This window comes from Zosterops lateralis, assembly GCF_965231275.1.
Source record: "Zosterops lateralis genome assembly, chromosome: 3".
In the NCBI taxonomy this organism is placed as follows: Eukaryota; Metazoa; Chordata; class Aves; order Passeriformes; family Zosteropidae; genus Zosterops; species Zosterops lateralis.
The window spans coordinates 84263591-84288614 of NC_139764.1; the positions used below are offsets into that span (position 1 = coordinate 84263591).

At 41.9% G+C, this 25024-nt stretch overlaps 2 protein-coding genes across 10 annotated transcripts in view; one reads left to right on the forward strand and one right to left on the reverse strand.

The window, feature by feature from the left end:
- Positions 1–291: 291 nt before the first annotated feature.
- Positions 292–18696, forward strand: B3GAT2 (beta-1,3-glucuronyltransferase 2; the record flags this gene model as incomplete). 2 transcript variants are annotated; one of them, XM_083857192.1, is made up of 4 exons in its annotated part: positions 292–828; positions 11753–11897; positions 18153–18301; positions 18380–18501. In XM_083857192.1, the coding sequence occupies 4 exons, from the start codon at positions 292–294 to the stop codon at positions 18464–18466; spliced, it is 918 nt and encodes a 305-aa protein (XP_083713318.1). In that variant the 3' UTR covers positions 18467–18501. The 2 variants fall into 2 exon arrangements, with proteins under 2 accessions (XP_083713318.1, XP_083713319.1); XM_083857193.1 differs by lacking the exon at positions 292–828 and adding an exon at positions 7232–7269 and having other exon boundaries at positions 18380–18696.
- The window catches only part of SMAP1 (small ArfGAP 1), a 115630-nt gene continuing 108426 nt past the window's right edge, over positions 17821–25024 (reverse strand). For 2 of the 8 annotated variants that reach the window (XM_083857190.1, XM_083857188.1), the window contains 3 exons: positions 23206–23374; positions 22239–22570; positions 18964–19921 (listed from right to left, as the gene is read on the reverse strand). In XM_083857190.1, coding sequence (XP_083713316.1) covers positions 19787–19921; positions 22239–22570; positions 23206–23374 — 636 coding nt within the window. In that variant the 3' untranslated portion in view covers positions 18964–19786. Of the gene's footprint in view, positions 18573–18689; positions 19922–22238; positions 22571–23205; positions 23375–25024 lie in introns of those variants that run through there. The other 6 variants (XM_083857184.1, XM_083857186.1, XM_083857189.1 and 3 more) reach the window with 6 other exon arrangements.

Below are 25024 nucleotides of genomic sequence, written 5' to 3' on the forward strand. Positions count from 1 at the left end.
CGGCCCGGCGATGCCGCGGGGGAAGCGGGAGGAGGAGGAGGAAGGGCGGCCGCTGGCGGAATAGAGGCTCGGCGGGAGCGGGGCGGGCAGCTGTCCCGCCGGGCTGCCCGGGCACCGCGGGGCTCCCGACGCGCCCGCGGGAGGGAAGGAGGGAGGGAGGGAGGCAGGGATTGCCCGGTGCCCGTCCCCCGCCCGCCGCCGGCGCCCCCGGGCAGCGCTGGGGCAGCCCCCCCGCGCCCGTCTATGGGGCGGCGCTGAGCGGCGGCGCGGCGGGAGGGCGCCGGGGGCAGCATGAAGTCCCTGCTCTTCAGCCGCTTCCTCCTGCTGCTGCCCTGGGTGCTCATCGTCATCATCGTGCTGGACATCGACAGCAGCCGGGCGCCGCTGCCCGCGCCGTCCCCCCGCGGCGGGGCCGAGGGCGGTAGCGGCGGGGCGCGTTCCCCCGCGCGGCGGCGCCCCGAGCCCGCGCTGCCCACCATCTATGCCATCACGCCCACCTACAGCCGCCCGGTGCAGAAGGCCGAGCTCACCCGCCTGGCCAACACCTTCCGGCAGGTGTCGCGGCTCCACTGGATCCTGGTGGAGGACGCGGCGGCGCGCAGCGAGCTGGTGACCCGCTTCGTGGCGGGCGCGGGGCTGCCCTGCACGCACCTGCACGTCCCCACGCCGCGCCGCTACAAGCGCCCGGGGCTGCCCCGCGCCACCGAGCAGCGCAACGCCGGCCTGGCCTGGCTGCGCCAGCGCCACCAGCACCTGCCGCCCCCGCAGCCCGGGGTGCTCTTCTTCGCCGACGACGACAACACCTACAGCCTGGAGCTCTTCCAGGAGGTGCGTGCGGGACGGGGGGACGCGCTCGGCCGCCGCTCCCCATCACTGCTCCCCGCTCCCCTCGGGCTCTGCCGCCCCCCATCCCGGGCTCCTCCCGCTCCACATCCCGGGCGGGCCGTGCCCCATCCCCGCCCTGCGGCGCCCGCTGTCCCCTACCCAAAACCTCCGGGCACGGGGGAGCCGAGGCCGGTCCCCGCCCGGAGACCTCGCAGTGCCCGTCCCTCCCGCCGGGGCTGCCCCTGTGTGACCGCTCGCCTGATTGTCAGCTTCTTGTCCCTCCTCTCCATTCTCCCCCAACTTTTTACTGCTGTTTTCTCACTTTGCTACCGAGCGAGGCAAGCTTAAGGTTTATATAAGGGATCCAGTGTTTTTGTTAAAACTGGGTTGAAAACTGCTCTTTGGTTTGTTTTTTTCGGGCTGCATCCCCCTCTCCCTGTAGGGCAAACCCGCATCAGGACTCGCCATCCTTCACAGTTTTTCCCTTGGCGCTAATGAATTGAGCCAGAGGCGGCTTCTTCACGTGGAGTTGCCTTTTTGAAGCCTTTCCCTCTCACGAGCAGCAAATCGCTTGTGTAGCGACTGAACGCCCTTTCAGGAGTCTCTTTTGTGAAGGGACCTGTTTTTGTCTTCATTGCCTCCCCTCGGTGAAGGGCTTTGTTTTCCTTTTGGTGGGAACTGGCAAGCGCTCGGGGCAGAGGGTACCCGGCCTGCTTCCTGGGCTCCCCCCGGCAGGAAGGAGGGTGTTTAATAAGGGAACATAAAACACGTAGAGGAAAGATCATGTACATCTTCTGTGACAGCTAGGAGAGGAACCTTGGCAGGGAAATGCGGGAGGGGAACAGGAAAGTGAGTTGGCAGCGCAGCACTCGGATGCCTGTGATTGTGCCGGCGGCCGGAGCTGCAGTCCGAGTGAACCCGCAGCCCCCGCCGGGCTGTGCTCTGCTCGCCTGCTTTACAGTCAGCGAGGCTGAGCCAACGTGAACACAGAAATGCGGAGCACATCCAGTTCCCCAGAGGAAGCTGGTTGAGAAATGCTTAGGCTCGTTTGTGTTTAGGGTCATAATGCATCCCTCTCCGTTTCCAGTTGTGGGCAGGTGCAGGGCCCCCGTTCAGCAGGCATGCCCTACTTCTTTTGCCCACTTGGTATTCAGCATTGAAGCTGCTAATTTAAAGACCTTTGCCTAGAGGCTAAATCTTCGTTGCAGTTGATTTTTAAAAATCCTCATATCTGTGCTCAGTGCATTATAATGCAGAGTAATTTCACATACCTGTCTTTGATATTATGGGAGTGTTCATGTGTATTTGTAGAAATAAGGCTAATTTGACTGAATCTTAGGGAGTCTGCTAATTGAAACAGAAAATGTATTTTGGCACAATGAGTAATGTAGGACAAAAGATATTTGGAGACAAATACCTACTGTTTGTTTGGGTTGGTTTTGTTTTGTTTTTTGTTGTTGAGTACCAACATTTAGGGACAAGCTGAAGGAACAGTATTGGCTGGTGTTTCTCTTGAGTGCTCCACAGCTATTGAAAAGGAGTCTGGTCACATTTATTCTTTAAAAGTTTCTATCATTATTCTAGTAATTGCTGTGAATTGTGAAACAGAAAGCTACAAATTACCTCTCTAATTAGCTAGGAAATTCAGGAAAGTGATGGGATAAAGCTGTCTGAAGAGTTAACCTTGAAAATTGCAAACACAACAGGCAACCTGTGTTTCCTCTTGCTAACAAGAGTTGTAACCTCCATCACGAGCCTCTGCAACCCAATGGCTTCCCCTTCCCCTGCGCTCAGCTGCTGGGAAAGAGCTGTTTGTTCTGAGCCTTGTGCTCAAGGCAGACACACATGCATGAATGAGTTTTCCTGACAAAAGGGGGGCTTGGAAAGCTCAGTTACGGGAGCAGAGACGGAGCTTTTGCTTCAGTTGTCGCTGCAAGTTTGTGTGACTGTGTTTTGGGGTCACTCACAAGCTGTTGGCAGGTCTCTGGTGGTAACACAAGGAATGCCTTGCCGACCTGGCAAAGTTAAGGGAAGTCCTTTGGCAGGCTTTGCCAATGGGATGTGCCTTTGCGTGTGGGAGGTTACATTTAGAGTGAGCCAGGAGCCTGACTTTGCAGTCGAGGCACTGCTGGAGGGCTGGTTGCTTTTTGACTTGATAAAAGAAAATCTATGTATTCATGGATTCTGGCTCGACAGCTCTGTGGTAAATCCTGATCTCTCCTTCAGGAATTGATTGATTTATGAGCATAAGTTATACTTGTCTTCTCCAGGCATGAAGAGAATCACTTCAGAATGCATTGTTTGCAGATGAAATCTGGTAATAATTCCTGTCATGGAAATGATGGTAGCTATACCTGAGAGGGAATTTTTTTCAGTTTGTTGCCCTGCCAGGAGTAATTCTCCAGACTAGCAGTTGCTTTCCCAAAGGAGGTCTGATAAACTGTAGTCTGCTCAGTAGGAGGGAGTAGTTTAAATGCAGGAGAATGAGACAAGAGCTCTGAATTCTCATCCTAGCACCATCCTGTGCTGGCTGTGTGACTTTCAGCATGTCACTGACATGGGCACAGGGGTCTGGAGGCCCCACAGTGCCAGCAATAGGTCTGTCCTCTTTGTAATGGCTTGCTGCTGAGTCAAGACTGATTTCAGTAGCAGCAGTAAGACCTCAGGGAAATGAGAGCCAAGGCTAGCTAGGACTGTAAAGCCAACATGAGAGGAACATTTGTGTTAGAGATGTGTTTTGCTCAGAAATCAAACAAGCAGGACTGCAGAGCAGAAGGCAAGCAAGGGAACTGCATGTCATGCAGGGCTGTGTTTAAGGCAGCTCTTACCTGTGGGTTTCCCTGCTGTCCTTACTGGAGATGGGGCCTTTTGACAAGATCAGCAAAGGCTTTAGTGTGGGTTGTAGTGTATAAACCATGAGGCCATGATCAAAAAGGAGCATGCTTTGACATGGAATGCCATGGGATACTTCTGAGAGCTTTTGATGAAGAAATTCTAGTCTCTGTCCAAAGTACTTCTGCCTGGTACTTATAGGAATGAGTACTTTATATTTGATGTGGAGTGAGCTGGGCCCAGTAGACTAGGCTAAGTGTGTTTCATGGAAATCAGGAAAAAAACTCCCACAGCTTACAGTAGTCTGGAAAATGTCACCTTCTGTAGTAAATCTGGAACCCTTGGGTGCTGTTTATAATTATCTTTTTTTCCTAAGACCTACAATGGCATGTGGGTGGATAGGTCAGTTTCTGACTGGTGGAACTGTGTCCTCAGAGTCAAACTGGGTAGGGTCCAGACAGTTTTAGTTGTCCTTTCTAGAATAAGATGGAGAGCCTGGTTTGTCTTTCTGCTGCTACAGCATTGCTCAGTTCAGCATTTTGTTAAGAAAGGTTCACCTTCCCTGGAAAGGCCTCAGGGAAGGAACCAACCTGTTCAGTGTTTGTGAAATTCCTTTGAGTCCTAAAGGGGGCTGCAGCAATGATGTATTTGCAGGAGTATTTGCAGGAGTAGAGGTGTGGTTTTTAAGTTATTCCCAACTCTTTCTGCTTTAGAGTGTTGTGGTGGTCAGGTGAAAAATCATGATTTTACTTTATTGCCTGTGGTACTGGCATATTGTATTTTGTCATTTATTATTTTGGGATCCAGATCTCAGAAATAATTTATGTATTTTCTGCTCAAGTATGGTCTGTTCATCCAAAGGTGTCCTTGTGCATCTGTCCATCAAAAACAAGTCTGCTTTCTGAAAATGCCTGTTATGTTAAAAGCCAGCCTGCATTCACAAAAAAAGTCACTGTGAGGCCTGAAATTCCAACTATTATGTTTAAGATGTTTTACAAATGTTTCTACATGACTCACCATAGCTTCTATTTTTTACCATAGGCTGTTCATTTTGGAGTGACTCTTATAGTTTCTGGTGCATTTGTGTTTCATCTTATTCCTGAATGCAAGTTATTGTAATATTGTGACTGATGCCTAGCAACTGCTGATTTCACATTTTTAAACTTCCAGAGGAAAAAAACCTTAGATAATACTAGCATTCCACCTTCACAGAGAGATTTTAAAAACAGGATTAACCTGAGCACTGGAAACTGAAGATAGACAGCTAAGTTCCACTTCTCTTAACTCTTCACAGAATTCCTGTGTTTCTATGTCTCAGGCATTTTCTCTGCTCTTTCCATATTTTGAGTAGTTGACCAAAGGCCATCACTTCCATGTTTGGATAGGTATGCAAATTGGAGGAATTAGTGTTGGAGATCTGCTCTCCTGTTGATTGTGCAGACTGCTCTGAAACCTTTGTAGGTGAGGGGTGAGCAGAATGAGGAGTACAAGAAGAGGAGTAAAGGTCTTCAGTGTCTGTCTGAAAGTGAGCTTTCTGCATTCAAACACACTGAGTTTTAGAGATTCCTGTCTAGGTTATTTCTGCCACTTTTGCTTGTGATTTGCTCAGACACCTAAACTGAGACATATTTGAAATTAAAATGCTCGTATCTAAAACCATGTTCTCCCTCCCTGCCACCCCCAGGCTTCTGGTCATCAGTGTCCAGAATTTCATAGCAATGTTTGCTGGCTGCCTAGAGCATGCAAGTGTGGCACATTCCACTGCCTTGTCTGAGAGCATGGAGAGGATTTGCAGACTGGATTTCCTTAGAGAAATCCACACTCTAAGGTGTGATTTGGATACAGCCTTGCAGCATGGAATTCAGAGTAGTTCACAGCCCTAATTGCCATTTCTAAGGGGTAAAAAACCCAACCCAAACATTCAGTAGCTTAGCAGTGAGTCCTATTGCCCACTGAGTTGTGGACCAGAATTCCATTTGCTGTAGCTGTTGCCTGCACAGGAGTGCCCTGAATATGATGGTAGAGTTGAAACTGGAGAAGAGGTGTGAGAGGACAGAGGTCATCCTGCTCTCCCTAAGCTGAGGTGGTCTTTACAGGTCACTCAAGATTCAAAGAGCCCCAGATTCAGACTGAAAGGATTTTCTTGTATCCCTGCCCTTCCCTATCAAAAGGTACGTATGAAGGTGACAGGTATTCTAAAGGCTTTAAACAGCCATTTCAGTAGCCTAAAAAAAGAATTCCTTGTTATTAAAAATAGAACAGAAATACTTGCATGTCACACAGACTCCAGTTTTCCTGTGATCATCTTTATAAAATATTTTGAGGGGAACTCAAAAAATGCGTAGTAGAAGAGGTGAATATTTACTATTTATTCCAGCTTTGACTAGGGAAGGGTTAGTGTACCTTTAATAACACATCACTGTCCTAATCTTTATACACAGTATTAAGCTAACTTCTGTGTATTTTTTAATGGATCCATAAAACTCTTTATGCAAAAGATTTAAAAGTAGTATAAATGAATCTCTATCTTTGAAAACATGAAATTCTTTTGTTGAATCTCTTGGAGCTGGTTGGAAAAATCAGATTTTTTATAATAGTCTTAAAAATAACATTCAGTAGTCTAGACAGAATTAAATATTAGCTGGCAGTCATTGGTTATTTTCTTCAGAATAAAAAGTGATCCAAATATGAGTTAGCAGTGCATTAAATACCTTTCTAGTATATAAATGATTTAGGAGTACATGACAGATTTTAAATGCACACTGACATTTTTCTTCCACATAGACATGTAATACCTATGCTAAAGAGGCTGGATTAGAAAAGACTGCCAGAGAATGAAATAGCTTAAAAATGAGAGGAAACAGTGACCAAAAAAGAAAAAAAAAGGCTATTTGAAACAGGTTTATGCTTGGTTACAAAATACCAGGTCCTCTCTGTTTCTGCATTGGCAGCAGCAGCCTTACCTGTGAAACTGATGCTGTTACTGTGAAATTAATTACAGAGGGTCAGCAGCTTTTCAAAGGTACAGTGGACAACCCAGTAGAATGATAGGGAGTAGAATGAGACAACCAGTAAATAGAAGGGCCCAAAAATAAAATGAGTAGCAAGTGTTTTGTAAGTTGTCCCAATCCACAGAAATTGGCTGCTAACTGCTTTAGTTAAATTTGGTACAGTTTTCTTCTGCAGGGAAGCAATATTGACATTTGTGCCCAAGGATGCTGGTATAATTTAGAAACATTAATCATTGTACCTTACATATAAAAATGTTGCTGGAGAAAAGGGGGAATTAATCTATGCTCCCTCTGCAGTGTAGATCGTGTACAAATCAGCAGAGGAGGTTTAAAGAAGATGCTTAGAAAGAAAGCTTTCTAGCAAGGAGGATGGTGAAGCAGATCACCTGAGAGAACTGTAGAGGCTATATCAATGAATGACATTTTTTTTGATTTGTAGATCCCTTCTACAAGTGTTCCCATGGAGAATACCCTTCACAGTCAAATTTGCCAACAACAAACATGCCTTTTGAAGTTCCTAACCCCTAAGCATCCCAGTGCCTGAACCACAAAAGCCACAGGCACAGGTTTTCAGTGCCTTGGTACCTCCTTTGAAATGATGGTAAGTGGGGGCAGGAGCTCTGTCCAAAGCCTCAGTAAACAGGCATAGCCTCACTGCCCAGCTGTCTGGCTGAGTCGAAGTGCTCTCACATTACCTTTTGTTGAAACAGAATTTGGCTTTAAATGGCCTATGAGTAATGCAGAGAGCTGTGTGAGAACTGACAAGGAACCTGGCTGTGCTTATGCTTTAACCCATAAAATTTTGTCCTGAGGAAATGTTGTAGTGAAAGAGCTCTAGATCCTGTCTTTGGCAATAATAAATCAGAATTTTGCATAGGAATCTGCTGCAGTATCACTGGGATGGGCAGGAGTGTGGGGCAGGATGGTGAGCTTGGATGTGAACCTGTAGCCTGACCAGGACAGATCACAAATCACACAGGGGTTGAAATGATGGGGAGAAAAAAGCTTAGAAGGTGTGGCAGCAGGTTTACTCTCACAGAGGGCTTTGGATCCCAAGCAGAAACACATTGACATCGTGCTGCAAAAACACTAGAATGGTTGTTCCAGTCTGGAAGCTTTTTCACTGTAGGAAGTACAGTCATGTTTCCTTTTCTCTGTCATTTACCTTCATTCCCCTTGGGCTTTTATATTTTGTTACTGGCTTGGTATCTTCCCTCCCCATCAGTCCAGCGCATCCCATTAAGCAGCTTTTCTTGATTGACTAATGAGATGCTAAATTTAGCAATGCTTTTATCACTCTCTTTTATTGCTCAGCTCCATTTCCTGCATTTCACTTGCCATTCTTCGGTGATTACTCTGTTGTTACTGTATTTACTGTTGTATGCCTTTCACCTCATTGGCATTTCTTCCTTCGATTGTTACTCATCTCTCCTGTCATTTCCTTGCCCACTCCTTCCCAATTCTCCTCCCCCTCCTACTTCATTCAGGTTTGTTCTACCATCTTCCCCACCCAGTACATCACTTTCAAAAAGTAAATAGAAGACAAAAGCATTTCTTTCTACCTTAAGAGCTGTCCAAGCCAGGTAGGATGAATCCTGCCAGTGGGGTCCTATCTCTGCTCATTAACTACAGAAGTCTAACTAGGACAGAGCAGATGCTTAACCTGCAGAGAGTGAAGTGTAAGGTGAACGCCATTCATGTAAGCTACCAGGACTTAAAATGCTGAGTGTTAACAGTGTGTGCTATCACTGTCATTACAGTGACAGACAGAAGAGTAATTTAGGAAGCTGTTTGTAAGTCCTAGGATTTTTGGCAGTTGTTTAACCCACGGCACTAAAGCTATTCAGATTAACACATTTTTGAATCACTTTTTTGTGTCCTGATGATTAGCAGCATAAAATTCCAGGTGCAAGCTGGCCTTTTAATCCAAATAATAGCTTTTCCCCCATCCTACATAAATACAGCCTTCACATAGCATGCAATAATGCTATTCTCAGAAGATTAAAAGAAATATTCCTACTTTCATCTGCCTAGCATATCCCAAGGCTGTGAGGCATTTCAGAATTAGCATAAATACTAGTCTAGATGTGCTCCTTCAGCTTTTACTTGAAGGAATTTCTGTATTCTTGACACCCGCTTATTTCGTTCTTAAAAAATGTAACCTGTGAGAATAAAGTCACCCAGGGACGTAAGTAGGAGCTCTGTAAGGGGTTACTTGGTTCTGATGTGTGGTGGCTTTACTGACATAACTCACAGACATTGAGATTGAACCAAGATTATTAATTTAAAACTTCTTGGGTCATTTCATGCTGGTTTTATGAGGTCAGTAAGATACTTTTCATTGACAAGGTTTTCCAACACACTGTGTATCATAGAGTATTAATGTAAATCCATCTGGTTCTGTCAGCATGAATGCTGAGCCCACACAGTTCAGAAGTCCTGTGTAACCTGGCTCATTTTGCAGTACAGCTGCCCAAACTTTTACTGTGCACACAGGCAGGGCATGGGTGCAGTGTGCTCTGGCCACTCTCTTGCAGTCAGAGGGTGCCTGTCCTTGTCTTGTGGCATTTTGTGTTTAGGCACAGACAGTTGGCACAAGATGGCCAAAGTACTGCAATTCTGAACACTAATAATTTGTTCAGGTATCTACACCCTCCAGGCGGCACCATGTCTGTTTATCCTGTGGTATTTATTGGTGTAGCACAGTTGGGTGAATTTAGCTCGATGGTGCTGTGTAGCCATGCCCAAAAGGATGATTCCATGTGTTCATGTCTGGTATGTTTGGATGTTAATATAAATATACTGTTAGCAAAATAAACAGATGTGTCATTAAAACCAGACCTAGAAAATCTTCATGAGAAAGTTTGGCTGATTTCCACATCCAAATAGCTAATTGCTAACTTTGCATTTCTTCCACGGAGGAGCGGGAGAGGTTGGAAAGTTAAGTGGGGAGAGCAGTTGCAGGTAAATACATTTATCAATAACATTAGAAAGATTCATGGCAGTCTCTCACTGGCAATTAACCAGGCAATGGCTTGGACAGAATCCTTGTCACAAGAATTCCCTATATTGCCAGCTGAATACATACCCGACTCTCACACGCTATGGGGCTGCTGCTAGTGAGTGAGATGTTCCAGCTTGCTGTAACAGTTATTAAGGTGGAAGAGAGGAATTTTTGATAAACAAATCTGAAGAGTCACAAATAATTGGAGGGAGAGAAGGTGTATGTCTGTGTCTGCCTACATTTTTGTGGATTTTTAAATATGTATTTTATACTTTATATGAAAGTTCTAAGAATCTGCTAATGTTTCTAGTTTAGAAATGTGAACCATGCTGACGTGATGTCTTTGTTTTTTTCTGGTGCAACTCCTGTGAGTCTTGATGATATGCATGATAAATCTTTCACCTTGGCAGAGAGTGAAGGAAGTGTTTAATATTTAACCAAGGTTGTCTTTTACTTCAGCATCCATCAATAGGGGATTGCAGTTACAAATATGTAAAACTGTGTTTGTTTTTGCTGAGAGGAGTGCTTGGAAGGAAAAAGGGATAACCTTTCCCCAGGGAATAATTTTCAATTACAACAAAAGACAAGACTGTTTTTAGAATAGATCAAATTAAGCCCACATTACACTGAAATAGTTTAATACTTGTTTAAATAGAACTATATTTAAAGCACAGTAGTTAAAACAGTGGCTTTTGAACCAGTGTGGTTAAGCTGTTCAAGTCGCTGTGTTGGTGCACTGGCCTTGCTCAAGTTCCCACACCACACTGTCTGATTTTCCCATGGGGAGCAGAGTGTCAAGGTTTGTGTCATATTATCTCCTGTTTACTGAAGAAAATGGACCACTGAACCAGTTATCTGGAGTCACTGAATCAGACTCATAATCTTTATGGTTAGAAAAGACCTCCACGATCAAGTCCAACCTTTGCCTGAACACCACATCAATTAAACCATAGCACTAAGTGCCATATCCAGTTTATTGAACTCTTCCAGGGATGGTCACTTTATCACTTCTCTGGGCAGACCATTCCAATGCCTAACAACTCTTTCAGTGAAGAATCTTTTCCTGATGCCAACCTGGTCCTTCTCTGGCACAGCCTGAGGCTGTTTCCTAATGTTACCTGGGAGAAGAGGCTGACTCCCACCTGGCTCCATCCTGCTTTCAGACAGTTGTTGGTCCCCCTGAGCCTGCTTTCCTCCAAGCTAAACACCCCCAGCTCCCTCAGCTGCTCCTTATAGGACTCACTTTCTAGACCCTTCCCAGTTTTGCTGCCCTTCTCTGGACACACCCCAGCACCCCAATGCCCTTCTTTAAGTGACTCCCAGTCATGCACACTTCTTGCTACAGTCCTTTCTTCATACCTATGGCTTCTTCTATGCTAGATAGGGATCACATTTCCAGTTTTGCATTTAGTTAATTTACACCATTGGGAAACACTGATGATGATAATAAGTATTGTGCCTGGCCTGCTTTTTGTCCTTAGAAATTTACTAGAGCTTTTAAAGGGAAAAACCCAGAAGTTAAAAAAACTTAGCCCCAGCAATCTATTTTCATGAATCCTTAATAGATCTGAGCTGCATCTCAGGTCTGCTGCAGGGAGGAAAGAGTTGTGTGTCATAACTTCCTCTATTCAATGCATTTTTATCAAGTCCCAAACTAATTGTAGTTGTCCTAGTGAAATGTGTATTAATCATTATTATTATATTTTCTCTGTGTTTCTACAGTATCTCAGCAATCTATAGACATAAGCCCACTGCCAGAATTCTGTAGTCTTGCAGATAAAAAAGATCTACTACGCCTTCAAAAACCCAAACAAACAAGAACAAAACCCCCTGTTTTTTCAGTTTTAAAACCTCTTGGTATAAAAGATATTATGAATAGGGTATTTAAGTAGAATTGAGATGCCTGTGGACTTAAGAGCTGGAGATTTCACAGCAAATGAGTGGGCACATGCAGCTCTTGGGCTGCAATCTGTAAGCTAGAATTGCTTTTGAATTCCTGGTGTGGATGATTGATGTGTGTTCCACGGGCAGAGCCCGCGGGGAGCGGGTGCGCGGCAGTGACGCTCTGTGCCTCTTGCAGATGCGGACCACGCGCAAGGTGTCGGTGTGGCCCGTGGGGCTGGTGGGAGGCCGGCGGTACGAGCGCCCCATCGTGGAGAACGGCAAAGTGGTCGGATGGTACACGGGCTGGAGAGCTGACAGGCCCTTTGCTATCGACATGGCAGGTGAGGAGCATTGGTGATACATCAGCGTTTGCATTTCTCAATTTAAGCAGCTTCCTAAACTTCTGAAGTGCTCACCAACAGTGCAGACCTTTGGCACTAACTGTCCTGGAAGTCTAAGCTTGTACATCTTGTCTAATTAATTTGCTGCTTGGTGGTACCTGAACTTACTATAATTTGTTTTTATTTTTATGTGGCAACTTGGCTTTTATGTTGTATAAATTGTCTGTCTGAAACAAGTTAACTGTAAATTAATTCATCCTAGTAATTCTTGCAAGGAGTCCCTTCCTAGTCATTTGTCATCAGTGTAAACCAGGCAGTACAAATGCAGACCTTCTTAGACCTCATGTTGTAAAATGCTACTTGATCATGAAATTATTCATGTTGCATTGGTTATTTGGAGTGACAGTGATAACTGTAGATGGATATAGTTTGAAACACTGGGCTTAAGGGAAAAATCACTGACAGCTGTCGCCTGGTAGATGAAGGCAGAAAAGCTTCAAAATGGATCCAATCAATCTTCTGCAGTGAAGTTTGCACACCACACCACACAGCTCTGTCTTGCTGACAGTCCATGCTTAGACAATCTTTTGTAGACATTCACCACTGCCACATGAATCACCACTGTGCACAGGTCTGATTTCTGATACTGCAGAAGCTGTTTCCCAGCAAATAATACAGTATTTGCACTTAGACATCTGTACTCAAGAGGGAAGAGCAAAAGTAGGAATACAAGGGCAAGAATGGGGTAGAAATAGCTACTTTTTTTTTTTTTTTGTTCTGATACCCCTATCTTTTGAGAGCAGGAAAAGAACAGTGTACAGTCCTTTCTCATCTTAACAGAATACTGTTATATTAATTGAAATTATTGATAAAAATATGTAAAGTATTTACAGCCCAACTGGTTAAAAAGAGTAAATAAAGGAGGACTAATAGCTGTTATCACCTCAAAGACAAAAACGTCATCAGGTGAATTTTTCTGCACTGTAGAGGGATTTCAAGTAAGTAGTATGACCTGGCATAAAAGTAAGTATTTGGGTGTTCACATAAAGGCATTCCTCAAGGGTGAAGCAGGTATTCAATGTCCAATACAGCGTGTCAAGGACTACAGCTGTGCAGTTCAACACTCCCTGTGGATTTACAGATACATATTGATACTGTACTCTAGAAGGGATTACTGATGGCATTATAAAGGTGAGAGTGTGATTCATAATTCATTAGCTGCAGGCAGAAAGCCATTACACAACATTGGCCAAGGGACTCTAACCCAGACATGAAGATATACATGGAAAGTTCTTAAGTTGTTTACCTTGCACATGCTGGCTGAATCACTGGAATGAAAGAAAAGCAGCTCCATTAGGAGCATTACCTGCTTGTGCTTTGACACCAAAGTCATGTAAGGGAGGGTCACAGAGACAAAAAAAGCCCTCCAAAACTTTTAGAGTACAGGAAGTTATTGCACAACAACAAAGAAAGAGTTACTACTTCATGAGAGAATTTTAATTAGCCTTCAAAAAATACTGAAGAAATTGAATTTCATTTTTAATTTCAGCAAGGAGAGAAATGGATGCAGTGTAGGCTGCTAAAAACATTGTGTGAAATTTGCATCTTTATTCCCCTCAGGAATACAGTGGCAGGGCACAAACACAACAGAATTGCAAACCCAGAACTCCACAGGTGTCTGAGCCAGGTGTAGGCTACAGGATGCATGTAAAGATGCAGTTTCCTACCCTTGCTCTTCTCTCCTGACTTCCCAACACACCTCCAGGGACTTGCTACCAAACCTAAGTCCATGCTGTAGTCCATTGCTGGCATTTTTTCCATTTTTCCATATACAAGCAACTTAGGTTATACTGGATGGTGCACATAAGGAAGATCAAGGATCTCTCTTAACAATATTGCCATGCAAACAGTACGGTACATACAGTAATACTGATATGGAGACATATCAGCTGTCTACAGTTAATGTTCTGTGCTCATGTCCCAATGCACTGGTAAGGAGGCTTCCTTTAGTTTAGTGAATGATCTTTCACAGTGATTTTCACAAGGGCTGGGTATGAACAGAGTGATGGCTTAAAAGGTTGGGGTCACTGATTTAACTTGTGGCTGTTCAGAGGAAGCACATCCTTGACTTTACACACATAAACTTCATATTCTGGACAGCAAAATACAAGGCCAAATTCAAATTACTGCAAGTGGAGACAGGTCCTGCTGATTTCAATGGGCTCAGCTCAGTGACCCTAACTGGCCAACCTCCCTGGATTCTTTGAAACACACTTGCACATGGCAATCACATTAGGTTAGTTCATTAAACATTGGTTGTTTATTTTGAGAAATTTGTGGCTGACACTGTTATTCTCCAATGCTAAACTGGACTCAGAAAGCAAAGTAGCCATTTCCTGTTTTGCTTCTTGCCTGGCAACCAATACACCATACAAATTAGTTCAGGTATTTCCAAAGTTCTGCTTCAGTTTTTAATCAAGGTGGGTTCTAGAGTTTGACACAGACTTGCTTACTATTGGGGAAGAAAAGTGAGAGAGAAGGTGGAAATCAAAATGTGACACTGATTCTGAGGTAGGTAACTAATAACAGTGTTATTTAGTATAGATATGATTTCAAGTCTTCTATGTTAAATGTTGTTTTACTTCTGGCCTGTTCCTAGTGCCAGAATTTTGGATCACTCAAGAAAAAAAGTTAGATTGTGATTGTCCCAATGTGAAGGTTGTTCAAGAAGGCAGATGCCTGCTTTGCATTAGCATTCCAGGAGCTACTTCAGTCACAGAAATTATTATGTGACTGTAAATCGATGGGCAGCAGATTTTGAACTTTAAGTGGCTATGGCAGCCAGCACTCAAAAACACAAACCAAACCACAACACCAATGTCCCCTTCCCACATCCAAGGATAAATACTATTTTAAACATTGAGTTTATAGTCAAGTGTCTCTTTCATGGTGAAAAAATGTCAGCAGATGCCTTTGTTCCTAACTACAAAACCTCCTAGTTAGACATCTCTACCTTATTGCAACCCAAAAAGTACACCACAGGGAGAACAGAACTTGAAAGCCACAGAGCCCAAGCCAAAGGTGGGACCTTGACCTATGGGGAAACCAGCACATCTGTTTCAACGTCAGCATTTATACACTCCAGACATGATCAACACTCAAGCTTCCAGCTTGCCTTCAGCTACTATCCTATCTAGAACATCTAGGAATCAATGGCATTAGCCATGGCAGCAAAATCTTCAAACCCTGGCTCAAGTTTAACTGGATGAAGAAAAACAGTTCTGCCTTTTAAAGGAAGCCATGGATCTAACACAAGTCAGTGTGAATTAACAGAAACATCTTCCATTGAAAGAAGAACAGATGTAATATCTGCTATGTCTCCCAGGTATCTTGTCCTCCCACAAATTAATTCCTATCTAGGTGGCTCTTCAACCAATTAGATTTAATTTACAACCTTGCATTAAACACTAAAAAAACTCCAAAACACCTCTTCACACTCCAGCTATGAAATTGTCTTGTGGCATTTCATGTGAAGTTAAGCCCAGTATGACCTTGTAGAGTAATGACTAAGTAAAATAACTGTATGCATGTAAGCACTGTTCAGTTATGCTACACTGGAGAGAGTAATCCCAGATAACTCCCTGTTTAGTGATAGAATTCAAAACAAAAGTGTCTTTTTATCTATTAGCACAGGATCACTATCTACTGAGAGAAATAATTAGTGCCAGTCTGGTCAAAACCTGAGCTGTCTCTTCTATTTCTGACTCCAAAATGATATATCTGATAGTCAACTTGAAGTTGTCACTAGAAAGTGGTTTTCTCTCAAGTCCATCTTACAAAATGTCATACATATGAAAATAAAGCTGTTATAAAGCAGAGCTGAAGAACTAGAGAGCCAGGAGATAAGTCTCCTTGAATTATTTTATCTCTTTAAGTTGCTGCTTTATTGGATTATTTGAACAATGACTGCATGGACCCTGACTGAGGAAACAAACCTCAGGCAAGTCAGTGCACAGTAGTCTGTGTCCTTGCCACCTGTGAGACTCATTTTATAATTTAACTTTTACTTGATGCCTGAGTTTTGACAGCACCCTTAAATGACAACTTGCAATAGCATGGCAGCAAGGGCACGTGCCACATGCAGGGGCCACGGCCCACTTAAACATCTCTGTGTGGGAGAAATCCACCCTCAGAGCTCAATGCAGTTTTCTCAACTGAGCGAGTCAGCCTTGCAACAAGAGAAATCATGAGAAATTAATATATGGATAAGTACAGGCTATATAGGTCCAGGGAGCCACACTGATTCTGCAAAGATTAAGAGCAGAACATCTGCATTTTTTTTGCTTAGAATGGGATTCTTTCTGTGCACTAAAATCTAGGACACTGATTTTGGTGTTTATTTGATTTTCTTCTTTATGCATGGGCAGCTTTAATCTTAAATATATTCAAAAAGAAAGAGCAGCTCACACAGCTAATCAGGGTTTCAAAAATGCCTTCCCATGCAAAAGAACTCTTTTTTTTGTGCCCAAAATTATTAAATCCCAGTTCCATCCAAAACTTATAGTTTGTTTTATTTGAGGAAAAAAGGCCAACAAAACCTAACCAAAACCACTTAACTGAAACAGACGGTTGTGTTCATCGGTACTAAGTCTCCGGACCCCTTTCAAGGTGCAGCAAGCTGGCTGTACATACTGTCTGTAGCTGAGGGAGTTTTAACTCACCCTCAGCTCTTCCCAAATGATTACACTTGCCTACCAAGAGCACTGGGATAGAGCCCACCTTGTGCTCCATCATGGCCAGGCTACAAGCAGTGAGAAGCAAGAGTGCACTGCAGGGTGTGGGTAAGCCCTGTCCACGCAGACACTTGTTCTCTATCTCAGGCAGGACAGGATGTAAAAAACTACATAAAAGATAAAACGTATAAATGTTTTCTGTGTCCATCAGTGAGCTGGGACCTCAGTTTACATCCAACCCATAGTCTTCATCAGGGTCCAAATCCTTACTGAAAACAAAACACTTTCTGGTGTCTACTTCTGCTTTCCTACAAGCAAGAGCATGATAAAGTGGTTTCAGTGTGCCTTTCTTTACATGTAATGTAGTAATTACTTCCTTATATTTTCCTCTTCAAAGGCTCCCGTAAAAGTCACAGTTACTTTCAAGGAAAATATAGTAACAAGATATTTCTACTAAAAACAGGGCTCAGAACTACATTATGTTATAGAAAGTTATGGTCAATTTTAAACTGATAAAATTTTAATACTGGCTTTAGAATTAAATGTTCTTGGAGCTTTTGAGAACTAATGTCAAAACTGTTACTACTTGTGTCATAAAGGGACAGCTGGAACCACTCTGAACTGATGAAGAAAGGACTTCTTTGGTAGGCTTGGCAATCAGACAAAAAGAGTTAGTTACAAATGTAATTTTTTTTCACAAGTCTATCAGTGGAGTTTTTGAGTCATAGTTAAAGAAGTATACATATGACTGAGCATTGCTGAAGGAAAATGGGAGAGTTCTATAAATAATGGCAAATTAGAGATTCATGGGAGCTCCTTCAGAGAGGGTGAGTTTGTCCAAACCAGCAATTTCTCTGTTTGCAGTCTCCTTTCAAGGAACCTGATGCATGTTAGTATAGAAAAGAATTGCAGAGGTGTGTACACTTAATAAATCCATTGAGCTGTGCTATGCCAGGCTCAGACCAGCTGAGACTGCGTGGCAGACCAGTGGTGCTAAAAATCATTCCCAAGACAGAGCATTAGTATGACCTGTCTTTCCTCAACAAGGATGTTAAAAATCTACATGCTAAAGCTATCTAAATATCAGTTGTAACATATTTTAACCTTTTTTCCCAACTTTCATCTTGAAGTGTGGAATGGTTTGTACAGTATAAATTTCATACATTTTACTTATAATTGAGTTTTATTTAATTAAAAGTAGAAAGGAAAACTAACCCAAGATTTTAGCAATACCTGACTTTTTATGCAAGAAAGCATATATTACCAACATGATGGGAAATAGATTAAACGCACTGAAAATATGGTGCAACTAAAAATATCTGATTGTATCTTAAGGGCAAAATAAAACAATACAGTACAATGTAGGATGTACAAACCTACCAAATACTGTCTATCCACATAATCAAATTTATACATTTTTAAAAAGAACATGGGAGATTTCTAGGCATAAGTATAACTGCACAAAAATGTAAGGCTTAAAGGTTTTTCTCAACCCTTCTCCCTGTCTCTCTCTTTCTCCAAGGATTTGCTGTGAGTCTTCAAGTGATCCTGTCACATCCCAAAGCCGTATTCAAGCGTCGTGGTTCTCAACCAGGAATGCAAGAATCCGATTTTCTGAAACAGATAACAACAGTGGAGGAACTGGAGCCTAAAGCAAACAACTGCACAAAGGTACCGATTGCCACGTTTGTGAAAAGCTCTGGTGTCATCTCTGTAGATGACTTTACTGACACACAGGGTATTTTCTAGGTTCTTGTATGGCACACCCGAACAGAGAAAGTGAATCTAGCTAACGAGCCAAAGTACCACCTGGACACAGTCAATATTGAGGTATGACCTGGGGGGACAGTCCCACAGCAAGAGCAGGACAGCGGAAGCAGCAGCGCGTGTTCCAGTTCAGACAGCTAAAATCATCTGCTTCTGCCTGAGACCTGACGGACTTCTGTGGAAACAAAAGGAAGCTTTCAGAGACTCTTAATAAGCAAATCAAGTGGGTGTGCTTTGTTCTAACTTGTCTGCATGCATTTCTGAACTCTCAGCTTAATAAACTGACACTTACCTTTGTTTTAATGCTGTTTCCACATACAGAAACATGGCTGCAATGGAGTATTTTCAAAATCATTATTTATGTATATACTTTTTGTATTTATCCAGCTTAATGGTGTAATTATAAACTGATTTTAACTCACAAACTCTTGTTCTAAATATCTGTATAAATGGATCCTCCAAACTGAACATGTTTTACTTCATTAAAAGTAGCAGTCAAATAGGTCATACAACAATGAAATAAAAAACTCACAATCATTTACGGATTTATCCTTTTAATATAGGGAAATAACATTTTATCATTACGAGGCACCATAAAATGTAAACACAATCACTGTCATAAACCTGGATCTCTCTGCAAGACAAAATATGTCTGTTCACACTGGGTTACCTTGAATGTGTATTGTGCTGTCAGTTCTCAGCTCTAACACTGTGCACCTGCCTCCTGAGCCAGGTCGGAGACTTTACCACAGGAAACTCAAATGCATCAAATGCTCATCTTTAAAAGAATAAACTATTGATTTGTAAAACTACAGTAACATCCAGGTTTATCTTTCTTTCAATAACCACATTCCTTGTTATGCACACCATAACAACATCACAGTGAAATGTATGATGAAACAAAAATTTTTTGATACACTAGAAAACATTGCTCAGTGATACATTTACATTCTATTTATATATGATTAAACATTTGTTCATACAGTACCTTCTACAGGATTACTGGGTAATTTGGGGGGGTTGGGGTTCATATTTTTGGATATTACTAACATGATAGCTACATCCCTTATATGCAAACATTTGATCTAGAATTTTGAGGGAAAAAAAAATCAGTATGTGGTTAAGCAGCTTCTTTATATGGTCTATGAAATCATATGCATTGTATGAAAATGCTTCCAGTGATGTATAAATATATTCTTGATCTGCTTTTCACTACATCAAATTTAAATCAATATAGACCACAACACGGTCAGTCAGTTATATTCTTAATCTGAACAGCTGGGGGAAAAGAAAAAGAATATATATGTACATGGAAGGAACAGCAAAAGTAAATGTATTTGAACAAGGAATGTTAGGTGGCTGTTCTGGGAAAGATTTCTATTGCAACTTTCATTTCCACAGTTGTGTGCTGAGAGTCTGGCCAGAGGAGCTTCCAGTCCATCCTGCGGCTGTGTTGGGGGGCTGGCCAAAGCCCATCACGTTGCTGGAACTGCTGAGGTTCATTCCGGCCATTTGCTGATTCATCTGCAAAGCACACACACACACACGCACGAGCCTGGTTAGCACTGGCACTGAAACACAGCATGCTGCTAGCCAAAAGCAGTCCTGCCTCCAACCAGCCACCTAGTTACAAGTACATTTCTCTAAAATATTTTTCATTAAATAAAAATAATGACTCCATCTAAGTTTCTAAGCTTTTTCTCACACTACCAGCTTTTCTGGAGCCCTTCAACCACCAATATACATCAGTTGATGGGCTTCAGCATTTGGTGTATGTGTCACATGAGAATTGACAGCATGTAAAAGAGGTGGCCAGTGTGGCTGGTTGGTAAAAGTTTGCTTTCACAGTTTGAAAGCTAACGAACAAAAATGTAGCAACTGCAATAAAGAAACACCAAAACCAGTAATACAGTCTTGTCTGCACTTGCAGCTCCAGATTTTTTTTTCCAGCAACATTTCTTTGAAGACTTCATAATCTTGACTACACCAGTTTTTACAGAAATTGTCCATTTAGGTGACAATCAACAAAGAATGAGGTGGATTTATAAACTTGAGTATTATCTAACCATCCTTGCTAAAGAATCTACTCAAGATACTGTAATTCCTTAAAAAACAAGTAAAATATTCCACAAGAAATAAAATTCACATGAATTTAACGTCTACTTAAAGGTGGGAAAGAATTCAAGATTCAGCACATTCACTTCAGGGCTGTTGTGAAACTATTTGTAGTCTTTACAAATATGTAGTCACTGCAATTTTAAGTGCTCAGTGTCAAAATGAGTTTGAGATGGAGAGCAAAAGAGCACTTAGAGCAATTAATAATTAGAGCCAATGAGTAGAGATGTTGGATAAGTAACATTTGATTCAACCTAAAGGCAGCACTAGGTAAGACTCAGAGCTCATTTAAACATGAGCAAACAATACCAGGTTGCAAAATGAAACTGAAACACTGGTGAAAAATTTACTTAAAACTGCAAACTAGTATTTCAGGGTAAAATTAAGTTCTGTGTGCTTTCACACAAAACTGTCTATCTGCAGAAAACAAGCCACCACTGAACCTGGAAATAGAAAAAAACATGATGAAAACATGTTTGTCCCAGTGGTTCATCTTTTCTGGAGTAGAATTCTTAAGCAGTAGACTATATAAAACATTCGTCTGGTAAAGCAAGCTCTCCCCCTTTTCAGCTAGAGTCAGAGTTTAGATCAGAATTCTGGAGACTGTGGAATGTCATCACACTGACATCTGATGTGCAAGGGGTACAGGAACATGTGAAGAGCTTGTTCTAGGAGCCAACTTTTAACATGTAATTGATAAGAGGCAAGATTCAAATTTCAAAGCTGATATGGGTCTTTTTAAAGCCAGATACCTAGGATAAGACTGCCACCAGTATATCCACAGATTTTTTTGATCTGACATTTTGAAATTCTCACCCTTAAGAATTACTTTTCAAAGCAGAATGACAGCCTGTGTTTTCAAACAGGGGCTGTTTTATCCATGTAGGAAATGCTGTTTACCTTCATAAATGTTCACAGCGTAATATGGTGCAGAACAGTAAAAATTTATATCATCCAATTTAAGTCAGTCACTAAGATTCTCTTCCTACATTACTAAGTAAACAGCATGGAATTATTATATTGTTATCATAACGCAAACAATAGTATGAAAAAAATAGTTGCTCTCATCCATGCTGAACTCCAAGGGAATAATTTAGGTCTGATCCCTCTGCCTCATCCTGCCCCAATAAACTCTCAAATACCCGATTTCAAGATGTTCCCTTGGAAAATGTACAAATACAGTACTACATGTACATTAATCCTTCTAGAGAACTTTTTAAACATGTTTAAAAAATAGGATGGAAATGCTACAGATAAATAACAGATGCACCTAAGCAAATTATCTACAGGAAAATGTTAAGAGCACAAAGCACTTCACACACCACCAAAGCATCCTGAAATCTGTGAATGAAAGTATTCATTGGTAATGGCTATCCTCAAGCAGTTAAATTCCACTTTTAGCTATAAGGCTGTGTTTACATTTCAGAACTTTGTAACTCTAGCTGAGCTAAGTTTTTTACCTGGCTGGTTCTGATCACAGGATGAGAAGAGCTATGGAAGCAGAGAACTGAGTTTGGTCTACCTTGGCAAAATTATTCTCTGCTTTCATAGTAGTTATCATTCATTGAACCATTCACTGGTTTGTTAACATGTGCCTCTGAGCAGTTCACAGTCCAGAAGTCTTTAACTTGGCTACACTTGACCTTCCTCCTACAGCTACACATTTTGTATCTGAAAAGCATCATCGTTCCTAAAGCATTCTTGTCTGTGAATGGCCAGTCTTTACCTGAGAGAGGTTCCATTGAGCTTGTTGGTTTTGTTGCAATCCATACTTATTTTGTGGTGGTGTGACCATCTGTCCCACCATTCCACCTTGAGGTCCAACGACAGTTTGAGGAAGTCCCATCACACCAGTTGGTGCAGTACCAGTAAATCCATTGGGCATTCCCACTCCTACCATCACGCCTGTGCTTTGTCCCATGACTGGCACTGATTGTCCCATCATGTTTCCCATCATCCCAGTTGCTGCTGGCACAGGAACTCCCATGGCTGGAAAGCCTTGAAAGTGAGTTGATGGTTGTGTGGTAAATGGCATAGAAGACGACCCCATGAACATACCTGTACCGGAGAAGGGAAGATTTCAGCAAAGTGTCTTGTGATTTTCCTCCCCCATCCCATAAGTCAGAAGTGCACCAAAATAATTGTAAGGATAACTTTGTCCATCTGTATGTCTGTGCTGCCAACTTAGCTTCTGGTAAAAGCAAAAAGTCGCTTTAAAACTCTCAAAGGAAAGGGACTCACCACAAGATTGACTGCTAAGAAGTGTTTGGCATTCCTGTGGTGAACCAGAATCTTTCAATTGCTGTACTGGAGGTCTTTGTGTTCACACAAACACAGCTAAACCAAAGATCTGACACTTCTGTAGGGATCTTGACAGCCTGCTGGCTGCACACTGGAGACTCAGAACCTCACTGATGAATTACATGGCAGACGCAGACTTCACAAATCTTTCAGTAAATTGTACACTTAATAATTTGAACAGCTATAAATAAATTAAATCACATGTATGTTTTTCTTTAGCATCCATATTACATTGCAGTAATTTTTCTCAGTTTTATAAAAGCTGAGAATAGAAACCTTCATTTGAATATAGTTAGCAGGTATCCAACCTCAGCTTTATACTTGTAGAAGATAACTTTTCTAGATAAAGATTAAAAATAGGACGGCACAGAAACCTTCCCAACATTATTTACCCGGAGCATTTTGCTGCTGCATTGTTCCTGTGCCATACAGTGATAAAATGGAGTCTTTGGAGAGTTGTTTCTTCGCTGACTCTTCGGATTTTGTTGTTTGCTCAGTAAATAGATCAAGATCCCCGGCTGCTCCAGACAAGGTGGCAGCTGCTGGTTTAGTGGAAGTGCTCTGGGAAATAAAAGACAAGACAAACTACTGAAAGAAATCAGCAAAAGATGATGTTAAATATTTACTGTAAAGCCTTGCCCCTCAACTTAATAAAACCTCATTAATTTACAGAAACTAAATTTAGGTGAATGAGAATTTGAAAGGACGTGGTATGACTAAACACAGAAAGAAGCAGTACAGGCATTATGGAAAGATCATCAGACCAGATGGAGGTTACAAAACAAAGAAAACTAAATCCTCAACCAGCCTCAGGGCGTAGACATACAGATTATTCATTCCTGTTGCTTCTACATTTTTCATCAGTGAGAAGCATAAATCAAGAGCTGGAGTTAGATTATGAAAAATAATTAGGAAATCAATAAGGAGATTAAAATCCACATCTCATTAATCCTCTCATAGGCAGAATAGATTAGGGAAGAGCTAAAACAAAAGATTAAGTGCTTTGAAATGTATCTTTGGAGAAAAGGCAAAATTTTAGTTATCTACTTCAAGTAATAAAATTTCTAAAATACACTGTTTATAATTGGCTTAGAGTTCTTTAAGCATGTTTCACTTGTTGAGAAAGCATAATTATTTAAAACTTACTGCAAACTACAACTGAAAAACTAAAATACAGGCAGGCTGGCAAGGCTTTGTACTGCTCTTGCAATAGAATGTTTTGTAAACAAATTACATCCAGGTGTCTCTCAGTGCTGTTACATTGCTGCTCATACTCATACAATTCCATATGGGGGCTTTCTCAGGGAACCAGGCAGCACATAGGTTCTTGTTATATTCCTTAAAATACACAACTCATCCTGTTACCAGTGGGAACTTCTAATGCAAATAAACTGCATGCACAGTGAAAAAGAGACAGGAATGCAAATCATACTTAAACTATGGGCTTATTTTAGTCCAGCAAAATGATCTCTAACTCCTTAGCATATACCTACTGCACCCACAAGCTTGTGTGAGTTTCAACTCTTTTCCACACTAAAGGAAAATCTTCCTTTGAACACCAGTGTCAATGAACTCAATATGTAACCAGGTCTGTTTACTGAGATCCCATTCCCAAGTTTATCAGACAGACAAGAGGACACCACAAAATACACAGATATGGAACACTCCTATAATCTTCCTTGAAGCAACTATCTCCAATTTGCTGCTTTTGCTAGTGTGCTGCTGACTTAAGCTCTGAAAAGTCCACTATGGCCACACTGGATTTGTTACAAACACAATACAAACTTTCAATATGCAGCTTCAAAAAACACATGAAGTGTGTGACTTCTGAAGTGCTAAAACCTCTAGCGTAATGCAATGCTATAGATTAGGGGACAAAAAACAAAACCACAGAACAATTCTGTTACCAGCTAAATTTACCAGGAATCAGCAAGAGGAAAGGAGTGCAAATTCACATAGTTGATGGTGAAAAAAAATTCCAAAACTGTTGTAGAAAGGGAAGAGAAAACACCAAAAAATGGAGACTTTCTCGAAAGTGAAAAATGCGCATTTAGTATATATACTACAGACAATTTGGGCCAAAGTCAATAGGACTTGGTGGGCAATCAAGAGTGGGCTGACAGCACTACAGAGGGAAAGCAAACAGAAAAAGACCTGTGAAACCTCTCTAGCCAGTGTACAATTAAATTATCAATTTCTTTCTGTAAGTAC